Genomic DNA, 13390 nt, shown 5'->3' with positions numbered 1-13390 from the left:
AGCTTTTTACATGTTTTAAGGTTAAAAGAAGCACTCCATTACTTTAACTCCAGTAAAAACAACTTTCACTTGTATTGGAGTATTCTCTGACCAGCAGTATCAATACTTTGACTCAAGTAAAGGAGTTATGCATTTTGTCCAGCAATGACTATTTGTAAAAAAAAATCTGTCACACTCACATATCCATATAATGGCTACATTCATGTACTGCTTTAGTCATAATGTAATTTGGACAGAACAGGAGTAAGGCAGAGCCCATGTACCTTCATACCGTCATATTCAACATTTTCTCTCATAAAAGAAGAGTATTTAAAGCACGTATATCCCTTAACTCAACTACGACCTTCAGCGATCTGCTTTAAACCAAATAAAACACATTAACACATTAAACGTTTACCACCTATTTTATGGCACACGACGATTGTTATGGAGATTTTCTACATTTAGAGGTAAACAAGAGATAATATATGATAGACTAACTCACAAGGTGAATGAACAAAGCATTTAACGGTATCCATGGTGGCGGATTGGCGGAGTGTGTGCCCCTTGTTATGTCATACCCGCCTCCTCCTTAAGCAGAGAGCCCACAACAGCTATTAGTGAGATTCACACAAAGTGACACTCTATAGTGAAGGGGAATATTAATGTCTCATCAGTAACCTGCATTAACATCTTAACTGGTGTAATGCCTTGCTGTGAATATTGTCGGTAATGAATTACTCATGAGTATGTAAATGAGGCCAATGCGATTTACCCTGCTACAGGGAGAACTCAAGCGTATTGCTCCTTTTTCCCCTGTTTACTTCTTTGTCAGCCCTGCACTGCTTCTAATATGTCAATTCAGCTGAAACAGATGCACCTTACTGCAGTGAAAGCAAACAATACAACCAGCGAAACAAGGTGATATTGTGAACATTTCTAAAATGAAGAAGCTTCTCATCTAAGATCTGCCCCTGCAACACCTGCTGCCGTGTCTGTATGGTACACAGCCGAATCCATCAAGAGGCACTTTTGCTGTTGCAAGAAGGAGTATTCATGCAATCTGCCCAGTAAAAATCCATACCGGTGTGCTGCCTCCTAAATGCATTAAGATAATGGAGTGTCAAGAGTACCAGAACATCACATCTGCGGTTAATGACACAAAATTGTCCTTTCTCTTATGCATCCCTTTTCTTTTCCTTCTCAATATCAACTATAATAAACTTGACGCATCAGTGCAGGGGTCATTTGAGGTCATGAGCGCAAATAAATGTTTAATGTACATCAACTTCTAATTTTCTGACGGGCTCAAAACTCATGTCTTATCTCTGTTTACGTTCCATCTTCTCTCTCTCTCATCACTCTATTCTCTATGTCTATTTCCCCTGTTAGGAGCTCACAGATGTATGGTAAACTGCGCAGCCTGCTGACCAAACTGCTTTAACGTAAAGTGAGCAATTTCTCTTTCCCAATCCATGTCTGCATGGCCCAAGCTCATTCAATTACATTGCCATTAGAGAAAGAAAAAAAACTGTTAAGTGTTTACAGTGTTTTTTACTGATGAAGGCATAGTGGGGAAGTGAGAGGCATTGATGAGCAGATGCTGCCCTCATGTGGCCAAGGTGAGCAAAGGTTAAATGACTAGTTTCCGTCCCTGTGACTGGAAAATGGCTTCAAAATGAGAGATGCACTGCACACACAAGTCATCACAGTCATTATTTTCAGTGTAAGCATCTGATTTTCATGTTAATCTCAGAGACGGGATGAAAATATGGAAAAGCCATCCACACTCATGCCAGCTATGACTGCATCAGACAAGATGATTGATGAAAGTGGTTCTAAGTAAATGTGTGTCTGTGTGTGTGTGTGTGTGTGTGCAAAGCTGTGGGAGAAGGTATGCATACCAACCTGTGGTTTGTCGATTGTAGACAGCATGTCTTGAACACGCTTCCCCTCTGAGTCATGATCTGAGGAGACAGAAGGAGAAAAAAAAAAGTTATTATCAAAAACCACCAACACGAGGATTTGTTTTAACATACTCAGCTAAAAAGAGAGACAGGCACTGTAGGTGTGATATAAAGAGAGAGATCACCGGGGCATTGTTGCCACATGTTGGATCACTATGGCAATTCCTGTATTTCGGAATTTGATTCTGACTCCTGCCTTTTTTGTTATATACATCTAAAAAAAAATAAAAAAATCACAATTTAAAGCTTCGAAACAGATGCAAATTAGCAATTTTGGAAGGGCAACATTTTCCAATTCCCCCAAGACATGTTATTGTGATGTCTTGAAATCTATGGCTTATTATTGTCCAAGGTCAGCCAAGGTTTACATCTAGAGAAGGAACTATTCGGTCAAAAGGTCAGCTAAAATGTATTATGAAACACCTCTCCCATTGTCTGAGAAAAGATTTGACCCTAATAGTAATTCAGTCAGCTGTGAAAGAAAAACAAAGAAAAAGCCCAAAATAGAATAAAAAGTGTGTTGTCTAATGACGTGTGATGCAACACTTCTTCAGAAACTGTCTGTTTCATCTCATCAAGTCATGATGAACACAGCACTTTGAGAAAATACACTAAATTATCCAGCGCTCCAAAGAATAGCATTAGTCACGAATTCCTGACCTAGAGCAAATTTAAAACGGGCATCACCAAAGAAAAAACAGTATGACTCATATTCCACAGCGACGATTCTGTTCTGAACATAGAAACTGTTGATTATCTTGGAGGCTTCGTCATAGAAATCATCATCCTAATCATTATTATGTATTATTTTCAAATCAGTTGTTCCTACACCTGTGAAAATGTATCCACAGAAAGATCTGACGTCAGCAGTGTTACTGTAGCCCCTCAGTACAGTTATGGATGTAATAATACTGGACACAATGCCAGATGTATGTAATGACTGCATTGCTATGCTTTTTGCAATTATTTCCCTTATTTAGTTTGATTTCATTTGATTATTTGACATAGATGGCATATAGTATACTAGACCAGATATAGCTGCCAATTCACATACGTGGTCGGGTGTTTGGAGCGGTAAATGTGGACTATTCCATTGTGAGGGCACACGCACATGCACACACACATGCGCACACGCACGAACACACACACACACACACAGCATAAACATATGCACACAAACACACATTTGTGTACAGGCCTGGTCCTGTGATACCATATGACCAAAGGTGATTTATTGGGGTTGTTACAAGGGCACTGACTGTGTGTGTGTGTGTGTCTGTACACATGTGTGGGTAATGGAAGTCTTTCCCCCTGTGTGATCCCCACAGTAAGGTTTTTCCAACCAGAGGAGGCCTGCTTTCTCCATCTGAGCCTGACCACTGTAAATCACACAGGATGTGTACGTGTGTGTTTGAGGGTCAGCAGTACAAGACGTGTGAGTGTGTTACACCGGTAAAGGATGGAGGACGGCTCGCATTAAATAGGCATATACACACCTAAGCACACATGCACAGTATACTTGTGTGAAAAGCAGTTTGTGTTTTGAGGATCACTGTATACCTACAGCAAGTGATGAATGGGAGATTGTGTGTGTGCAAATGTGTGTGTTTGAGTGAGTGTGTGAGTGGTTAAGTCCCACTGACAGATTCTGTGGAGGAGAGGGCCTTAGTGTGCCTGGGGGTACACTTATGAGTCATGGCAACAGTGATGTCATGGAAGCACAACCTCAAATTGACCTCTGTGTGTGTGTGTGTGTGTGTGTGTGTGTGTGTGTATGTGTATGTGTTAAACGGAATAAAAAAGCAAGCACAAAAGAGAGGCCGTGTGTGTGTGTGTGTGTGTGTGTGTGTCTCCAGAGTCCCAGTATCAGGTTACAGGAGATTGGTGATGGGTGATAGGAGGAGGGGAGTTAAGCTACTGTGTGTGTGTGTGTGTGTGTGTGTGTGTGTGTGTGTGTGCGCGTGTGTTGGGGCCGGCAGTGTGGGTAGAGTTCAACAGGTGAAGTACACATTCTACATCACTGCTAGACACATTGGCTCATTAGTGCCCTTTTTTTTTTTTTTTTTTTTTCATACACATGCTTGTCCTCTTTCATCCATTTGGACTAAACTGAACTTTTCTCTTTTATGGAATAAAGGCACACTCAGACACACAGTTCCAGACATGAACAGCTCTGTCAGCTCACAGGAGGACGTAGCTTACTCCACCCATACATCACAGCTGAGTGAAAAAGGAGAATATGTCCCATTTAATGCTGCAGTCCTGTAGCTACTTGTCTGGTGCAGCAAACACAGTAAAGAGGAGGAATTCCATTACCGCATCATTTCAGCTGTCATGTTTAGCAAACAACAGATGTTAATAATCAAACAATGTGCATGGGTGATGAACAGCTTCTCTGGAAGTTCACCATTTTCTTGGGAAATTAACATTATTTTTCTGCTCTGACTGCAAATTGGTAAAAAATCATGTATAGACTGTAACGGACTGTTGATGATGTCTTAAACTAGAAATGTTAAATTTGGCAGTTTATAAAAAGAAGGAATAACAGAGGAATGAGGTTTAAACACTAAGACAGCCATACACCATCTTTTTTTTTTTTTTTAGCAGAGACAGATGACAGATTTCAAAATAATAGAAAATGACCTGCAATCTATTTATATTGGCACATTTTCAATCCACAGGAAATATGAAGATACTTTTTTCAATATACAACAATCTTAAATGTTTACTTTTTATGTGACTGTGTGGTTTAACTGCAGTATAACCAGTCAATTCTGGAATTCCATACTGGTCTTCAGGCTGAATGGTTAGATTAGTGGCTATTAATATATCAGTTTTTGTGGCATTTCCTCTATATATTTATTTATAGGAAAATGTATGCTTTTCTGTAACTCTGTCAACCTGTAGCTCACTATTTCTCGAGGGCTGAATTAGGACCGAATGGAGGACCCTGTCTGGGTTGAAATAACAGCTTGAATAACCCAAAATGTAATGGCTACATTACAAAGATACTCACAGCCCAAACAATTCTATACTGAATGAGATTAATAGTTCAGCACTATTAAAAAAAAAAGTTGGCAAATCCACAAACTCAGTTTTGGACAGAAATAAGAGACTTATTTAATATTTCAGGAGACCAGTAATAAAGTTTGAAAAACACTACTGCTTTACCTCACCGCTGAGTGTTATGACTCGTTGTGGTTGTTGAGTCCAGCTGCTTAAGTGTTTAATATAAAGAACAACCACAAGGAGCTGATGCTGACAGCTGAAAAAGAAACTGAATCTCATCCCAGTGTAACTCAACAAACACACGCACACGCACTCCTCCGTCCTCGCTGTCCCTCACCTCCTCTCTCTTCTGTTTATGTGCTACCCACACACCCTCACTTCCTCTCCTCGTCTGACCTCACATCCTGTCTGTGTCTGACCGCCTGTGTTTGATTACTGAGGACAGCCAGACGGAGCGAGGGAGCGCAATGGACAGCAGGAAAAAGGAGAGGAATGAGGAATTGAGGGGGGGGGGGACAGCAGACCGAGCCAAAACCAGGCGAGAGGGGGATTTAGGGGAAGAAAGAGAGACACCGAGGCACAGACTGCTGAGAGAGAGGACAGGCAAGAGGAGTCTGGGTAAGAGATTAGGTACAAAAACACAAGGAAATTGAGAGACAAAAACCGAGCCAGGGATCAACAGTGAGGAGGAGAAAGGGAGGGATGAAAGGAGAAAGGGAGGAGAGGGTTTAGGAGGATGTGAGGCAAGGATTACACAAACTTTTGTGACATCATCAGTGGGCGCAGCTCAGATGCTCACCACCAATCTCGATGTTCTAGTAGTTTTAGTAATCACTCGTAACTGCCATCAAATCTAGACAGTGACTAGAGACTAACCTTTGCTAAAGGGCACCAAAATACACTGGACTCTTTGTTTGTTGTGCAGAGGGAAGAGCCACTAGATCTTAAAGTATTTTTCCCCACTATTTTTCCATTTCAATGTTTCCTTTAGATGGTATCTTCAGTGTTCCCTAACACAGAAACACAAGAGTTACCTAGATAATTTACAATACTACAAGTCTATGGCCACCAGCGTAAACCATTTCAACTTTGTTTCTGGGAAATCAGGGTTTTTTTGTCACTTCAGTATTGTGGATGCCCTTCTACAGTCTGGTGTTTCTGTATAGCAGACCGTTGCCATGAGATGAGACTGATGCTTTGGACGCAGATCTAATAGATGAAGCAATAAAATCATTTCCCCTGTCGTTTCGCCAGAATTGGCTCACTGTACATTATCGTTTACTTATTTGAAGTTTCACACCAAAATTCTTTTCATGAAAGAAACAGATATTTTCTAACATAGTGTCTAATTTTTGTACTGATGACTCAGACAGGAATGTTTCATGTTATTCCCAGCTTCTTATGTGCTCCAAATTCAAGTCACCTTAAATAAAATATGAATTGCACTTTTCTGACATAACTCTACCACTATGCAGTTTCACACAGCAAAGTAGGAAAACACCCACTGGATTATTAGAAAATGCACATTCACAGAAATACTCAAAATGAGCTCAATTCTGTCCATGTCCTTCCTCCACTCTCTAATTTCCCCCCCTCCCTCAGTCCTACACGGACATGTTTACATCATTGTTAATGCTGCACACCTACACTCTGCTAGATTAGTGGTGGCAGTAGCAAATACAGCTACAGTAAAACTGAGTCACTTTGAGAGGAGGTTGCATTCCTCCTGCATGACGGCCTGTGGTTCTGAGACGCAGTCTGTCTGGGACAGAAAAAGACCTTTAAGGCCTCGAGGAAAAAAATGTGAAAAATGTGGCAACAGCCGCTCACTCAGTCCCCACTCCACACACACATACTGGGCCACAGGTTGTGTGTGTGTGTGTGTGTGTGTGCCGTCCTAAAAGAACAAAGTGAGATGTGATACCCATCTTTAGGAGCCTCTAATCAAGGAGAACAAAGCAAAGTAACAGACTCAGCTGGAAGGAAGGGGAGAGAGAGAGATGTGGAGATGAGAGGGAGGACAGACAGAAGAGGAAAGAGAGGAAGGAGTGAGGACAGAGTGGAGAAGGAGGGAGGAGAGGGAAGAGGAGAACGGAGGTAGAGGAGAGGGGCACAGACCTTGGATTCCACACTATTATCATCTGCTGCATAGTGAGCATTCCATCTGTTCAACAGCTGGGCTACACACACACACACACACACACACACACACACACACACACACACACACACGCACACACACACGCATACACACACGCGCACACACACACACATACACACGCACACACACACACCAGAGAAGTCGTTGGGACATGCCTGAAATTGTGGTTGTCATGGTGAAGGTTTGGTTCTCATGGCCAGAGCCCTGATCGTTTGTAAAGGGGATTAGAGAGGTTGAGACAGACCGAGAGGCTGGCACAGAGAGAAGTAGTGTAAGAAAGAGTGAGCAAATAAGGGCAGCAAAGAAATAAAATGAAATTAAAATTCAAAATCTAACTCTTTAACTTTAACGGAGAGGCTGAGACAGATATGCAAATAGGAATCCTGGTTATTATTGTCTTTCTGCATCAACTTGATTTATTGGACTTCATGTAAATGAGAAACCCAGTTTCAGGCCGAGGAACCAGAAGAATTTGGTTAATGCAGCTTGATTTCTGCAGGAGAAACCTGATTCAGTCATGTGTAAAGGCTCCTAAAAGTATGCATGAGCATAACAAAGTTTATAGAAAGTATTTCTACGGCAGAAATGCACGAGGAACATCACTATTCATGTGTCCTTGTGTCCAAAATAATCAAACGAATGTCCAACTTAACCTGAAACTAAAATAAATAAGTCTTAGTATAAACACATGTAATTGCATTCTCCAATTCCCTGACTTAACTGGATTTCTCTCAATTAGTGGGTTTCATGTGTGCATATAAACTTAGACAGAGGAAGACAGAGGGACCTTATCCACAGCAGCCTCTCACTGCGGAGAGACATGAGCGTCCCAACTGCCAGTGCATACAAAAATTCTCTACTTTTCCAAGAAGAGCACTAATGTGAGGGATGAGCATGTGCGTTTATGTGAGCAAGTAATGTGTACGTGCCGCGAAGAGCACAGCGACCCGGCCGGGCAGTGAGAGATTATGGGGGATGAGTTTCCCAGAACCCTGACCCCATTCGACCCTGCACAGCCTAAAAAGTCTTGCGAGAGCGACTGCAGACTGGCAGACGGAGTGGAAGACAAATTCACAGTCAGTCAGACAGACAACAGAGGTAGAAAGAGGGAGTGACGCAGGCAGAGAAATGGAGAAAGACCATCAAAAAGGTGAACAGAGATAAAAAGACACAGGAGGACGTAGAATTAATGACGGGGCACAGACTGACCAGGACTATGTACACACCACTGCATTCAAAAATGCAAAGCACACGTGTTTTGGTGTGTTTTACCTCCCTCTCTCACCAAGCTGTAGATTTTTTTCACTCACTTAAGTGCTTAAATTTTTTTTAAAAATCTAAAAAAAAAATGTTGAGTTATAATGTGGACAGGAGAAACAAACCTGTCATACAATCTGTGAACTTAATTTAGTTAAGGACCTTTGAGAGCATAGGGACACTCTTTAGTTTCACTCACCAGTTTCATCATTTCCCATTATAAGAATAAATGCTGCTTATATCCTGATGTCTGACAGTGCACAAGCAGTTAATGACAAGATATTAAGTCAGGACTCTCATTTAGTTCCCATTTGTGCAGAGGTGGCTCAAGTGCTCATTATGATTGTTATGTTCAATTACCATTACATTCAAATGACAAGGTGCACGTCAACAAACTGCTAAAACAATACAAAACTCAGTCACAGTGACACACAGCGTGAAAAAGTAAAGGGTGGAAGCGGCTCCGCTCTATGGCCCACTGATTTGTTGACAGGAGTCACAATAACTCCTCAAAACTAGCCACATATTGGTCTTAAAATACTACACACAGAACTTTTAAATTTGCTCAATCTTTCGAGCGTACACACTGGACTTGTGTCGTAGGCCTCAGAGGTCTGTGGTTTGTGCATTCGGTCTGTTTGACTATGTGATTTGTTGAAGTGAAACTCAGTTTTACCCCGCTGAAGCAGATGAAAGGACTTAATATATTATGTAACCCAGTGCTGGTTAATACAGCGCGGCCGGGTGCTGTAGTTTGATAGTGTGGTGAGTTTATCGCTTGTATCACAAGGTTCATTCAGCTGGTTGGGGAAATGTCTGGTGTTCTCATTGTGATTGGCGAGAACAACCTCCCCTTCTAATCCCACTAGTCCTGTTACATGATATCAGCGGGAAAGACATTCCTCTGCTGGTAAAGCAATCCCTTGTTCGCTCTCCATTTTTTGGACATCCCCCTTTTTGACTCTTTCATTCCCCAGTGTCCATCATTTCTCTTCTTTCCTATTCCCTTGTCTTATCTCTTTCTTTCTTCTATCAACAATCCCTCTTCTAGTTTCTCTCTTCCACCCCGCTGCCCTCCAACTCGCCCAACAAACATGGCCGTATTTGGGTTTGTGGGAAGGGGTTAGAGTTTGTGGGCTGAGATTATCGCCATGGCGATCCACATCAAAACAGTCCAGTAAGGGAAGGGTGGGACTGTGTTCACACATTTCCAGTCCTGTTAATACAGTTACAGCAGGAGGAGATGGAACAGGAGTTTGATGTTAATATAAGGGCTGAGTCATGACTCGGGCAAAGGCTACTAGAGCTAATGAGGATGACATCACCAAAACATTACAGGACATTGTGTTTTTATAAGCCTCCTTTTACCGCCACCATTGTTCTAAAATTGTCAGTTCATTGGTACTGCAACTTAATTAGTAGGAAACTCCGTCAGGGTAAAAATAGCAAAACAAGACATAGTACTACAGCAAAACCCACGTCACTGATACACGAGACAATGGTGGTGTTGTCTACATGACACAGTAAAGGATCTGCCTACATTTTTTTAGTCAACTGCTTTTAATGCCCTCTTTCCTTGCAATTCTGCTAATATAGGAATTTAATTATTTGGTGCCTTATTTTTACAAAGCACCGTTTTTAAGGGGGTTATGATAAAGGGTTTTTACTGATGGTTTAAAATAGTTTACTGTTGCTTTATAGGTCAGTTACAAGCCATTAATAAGAACAACACTTTTGTTGCTAAGTTGTGGACAATCCCTCTGGGTGATGTTTGTCCTCCACTTTGTCTTGTCGCTTTGTTTTTTTAGCTCTTAAAGCTCATCTGGAAAATCCTCCAATTGATGTTTTGAACACTGACCTTCTTTAAAATATCTGAACCGCAATCCATCAGTCACAGATTTAAGAACGCTTTAGTTGTGACGGTGAAAAAACAGATTAAACCTGCAGATGTAATGGCTTATTGGAAAGTCAGACACTCATAATGAATGAGTTTAGGAATGACTATTAATGACTCACCACCTAAAGAGATTTTTCCCACCCTGGCAACCCAAAAGATGCCCTCATTAATGGCCTGTGACGACTGATAATGCATTAGTAAATGATTTATTAACCACTAACAAGGCTGTTAGTTGCAATCTTATAGATCCATTAAAAAGTGCATTATTAGTCAGTGGTACCAGTTATTCGTAACTTTTTACCTTTAAAGTATCAGCTCGACAACTAAAATCAATTCTTGTTCAGGTTAATCATAATCTTGATGGCTGGTATCGTTGCTTGTACTTTTATAATATGGTTATTAAAACCGTGTGCCGAAAATCAGAAAAAGGAGACCAAATTGTACTTGGGAGGAGAAACGTATATTCTTAAATGACTACATGGAGGGAAAACTGATTTCATATAAATATGATACAAAAGTTCAAAGAATGTGCCAAAAACTGACGGGAGATTCCTTGTTTCAAAACATCCTTCTTGGCACATTGTCATTATGTTTGGCAATGATGAAAAATCATTAAAAATTTCTGTGGTTTCGATTCACTGTGTCAACACTGAAGGTACAGGAAATGTTTTCCCTTATTTTTGTTGCTAAGATGATTGTGCAACTGAAAATACATTTTAAGGAATTCCTCTGAGTCTCAAAGGGCGCTTCAGGAAAAAGAGAAGAGTTTAATAGATAGATAAATAATCAATAGTTCTGACCCTTTGACCCTTTTTCTTATTTTCCTCATATCCCATTCTACAGAGCCAACATGGTGGACACAGCAGTCACTGTGCACATCTGGTTTCTCCTGAATTCATAGCACTCGGCAATGACGTAGAACCAACGATGGAGGAGCTGAGGGTGCTGGCCCATCTGTTTCTGCTGAAAGCCCAGTTTCTCTGAGTGAGAGACAGGATCTGCGGTGGTGATGATGCAGAGCCAAGATGGAGGAACAGAGGGGACGGGGCCCACATCTGTTTCTCCTCAGCAAGCAGCTCAGTTCTGAGGAAAAGGGCCTGTAGAGCTGGCTTTACCGGGGAATGGACACTGTGCTCGCCAAGTCAGCCTGCTGCCTTACTGGCACTGGGGCAATAGCCCCACACACACACACACACACACACACACACACACACACACACACACACACATGCACACAAAGAGCAAGGGCATCAAGGGCAAAGCGTAGGCAGCTGTGTGTGTGTGTGTGTGTGTGTGTGTGGTATTCTGGGTTGGACCATACTTGGATGCACCGGGCCAAGGAGCAACTTTGTCGGAATGTTTGTACTCTGCTCTTTAACTTTCTGTCTTTCCATCTCCCCGTTCCCTGTGATGTTGGAGTTCGGCTTCAGTTTTTTTTTTTCTCTTTTACAAACCTTCCATCCATCTCCCTCCTCTCTCATCTGTCATTCAAATCCTGCATTCCTCTCCTCTCTCTGGTTGCCCCCCTACCTCCCGCCAATCCTCTGGACCCTCATGCTCTGATTGTTTTACAGGAAGCCCAGTCACGGGGTGTTTGTGCATGTGTGTGCCTGTGTGTTAGTGTGTTGGTGTGTGTGTGTGTGTGTGTGTGTGTGTGTGTTGTGTGGTACATCTAGCTGACTCAGCCTGATCTCCAGCCCAGTACTGAGACCCAGGCAGACCAGAACAGACAACCGACGACATGCTGACATGCTCCTGTCTGTCATGTGTGTTACTGTTGTCTGAGTACTACACTATGTGCCACATGAAACTATGGAACTCTTAAGCCAGGCTGTCGACCTTGCTTTCCTTTTCACAAATCTGAGATGATTCTCTGTTATGACTTCTATGACAGTATGGGGTGTGTGTGTGTGTGTGTGTGTGTGTGTGTGTGTGTGCGTGTGTGTGTGTGTGTGTACTCTAAGAAGCTGTGCAGTTTCCCATACTGCAGTGAAGTCAAACACTGCCTCTACAGTATGTGTGTGTTTTGCATTGGCAGATGTCCAGACTTGCTCACACACTGTCTGTGAGTGTACGTGTGTAGGTTTAAATGCATTTGAGCAACGGTGTGGTGAATGACATACTGTATATTCAAAAGGTCAGTTCACCAAATACAAAACAAAACAAAGTATGTTTTCTCACTTTCATCTCGTCATACTGATATTTTTTGTTCTTTATTTGCATGTTACCAGATATCACCCCCCCAATGCAAATAATGCAAATTATTATCACAATGCAAATAAGTCAATCTTTTAAAAAGTAATATCCTCACTACTCTCGATATCTTACAGACCGTGTACAGATACTTTTAATGATTACTGCCATTATTAATTCATTTACCATACTTGCATTCGAGGAGCAGAAAACAGAAATTGTTTGGTATGTTTGCATACAAATGGTTAAAATAATGAATTCATTATCAAAATCAATCGGTTAATCAACTAACAAATCAACTAATAGTCTCAGCTCTAGCAAACAGCTTTAATAGACCTCTTTCTACTGAAAAGGGCATGTTCTATGGATTATCCAGATTAACTACAGTTGCTGCTGATGATTTTCTCAAATGTTATTTTTCAATGCCCTAAGCAGGACAAACAAAATTCCACTCACATCTGTTGTATTTGGGTGGAAAAAAACACAAATAAAACACAAGCAAATAAAACTTTAACTATCTGCATGGTAACCAACCAATTAAACACACTTTTCCATAATATTTTCATCCTTTTGCAATGTAAAATATGCTAAATATGTGTTAACACAATTCTATCACTACAAAAATGTATTAACAACAACAACAACATTGATTATGTTCCCAACTTTTCAGACTTTATATGTAGGACGTGGGATCATTTGAGATTTGCTCAAACTTAACATTGATCTCATGACTTGTGGGAAACACACATATAGCCACACCTGACTCAGATGTAACACTCCTCTGATCTGGTACCATGCTGTGAGGAACTGATCTGAAGTTTTTATGAAGAAGGTAAATTTAAAGAAAGAGTCTGAGCAGTGAGGGAATATGTGAATTTATGTTTTCTGTCATCACCTCTGCAGATAATCCTGTGTGTGTGTGTGTGT

General features: G+C 41.3%; 1 protein-coding gene across 1 annotated transcript in view; it reads right to left on the bottom strand.

The window, feature by feature from the left end:
* Nucleotides 1-13390, bottom strand: part of fndc3ba (fibronectin type III domain containing 3Ba) — an 88836-nt gene that overhangs the window by 27037 nt on the left and 48409 nt on the right. The window contains exon 8 of the mRNA XM_070842080.1: nt 1888-1946. Within this exon, the coding sequence (XP_070698181.1) occupies nt 1888-1946 (59 nt within the window). The remainder of the gene's footprint in view (nt 1-1887; nt 1947-13390) is intronic.

This window comes from Pempheris klunzingeri, chromosome 13 (genome assembly GCF_042242105.1).
Source record: "Pempheris klunzingeri isolate RE-2024b chromosome 13, fPemKlu1.hap1, whole genome shotgun sequence".
In the NCBI taxonomy this organism is placed as follows: Eukaryota; Metazoa; Chordata; class Actinopteri; order Acropomatiformes; family Pempheridae; genus Pempheris; species Pempheris klunzingeri.
This window is presented reverse-complemented; position numbering and strand designations above follow the sequence as displayed.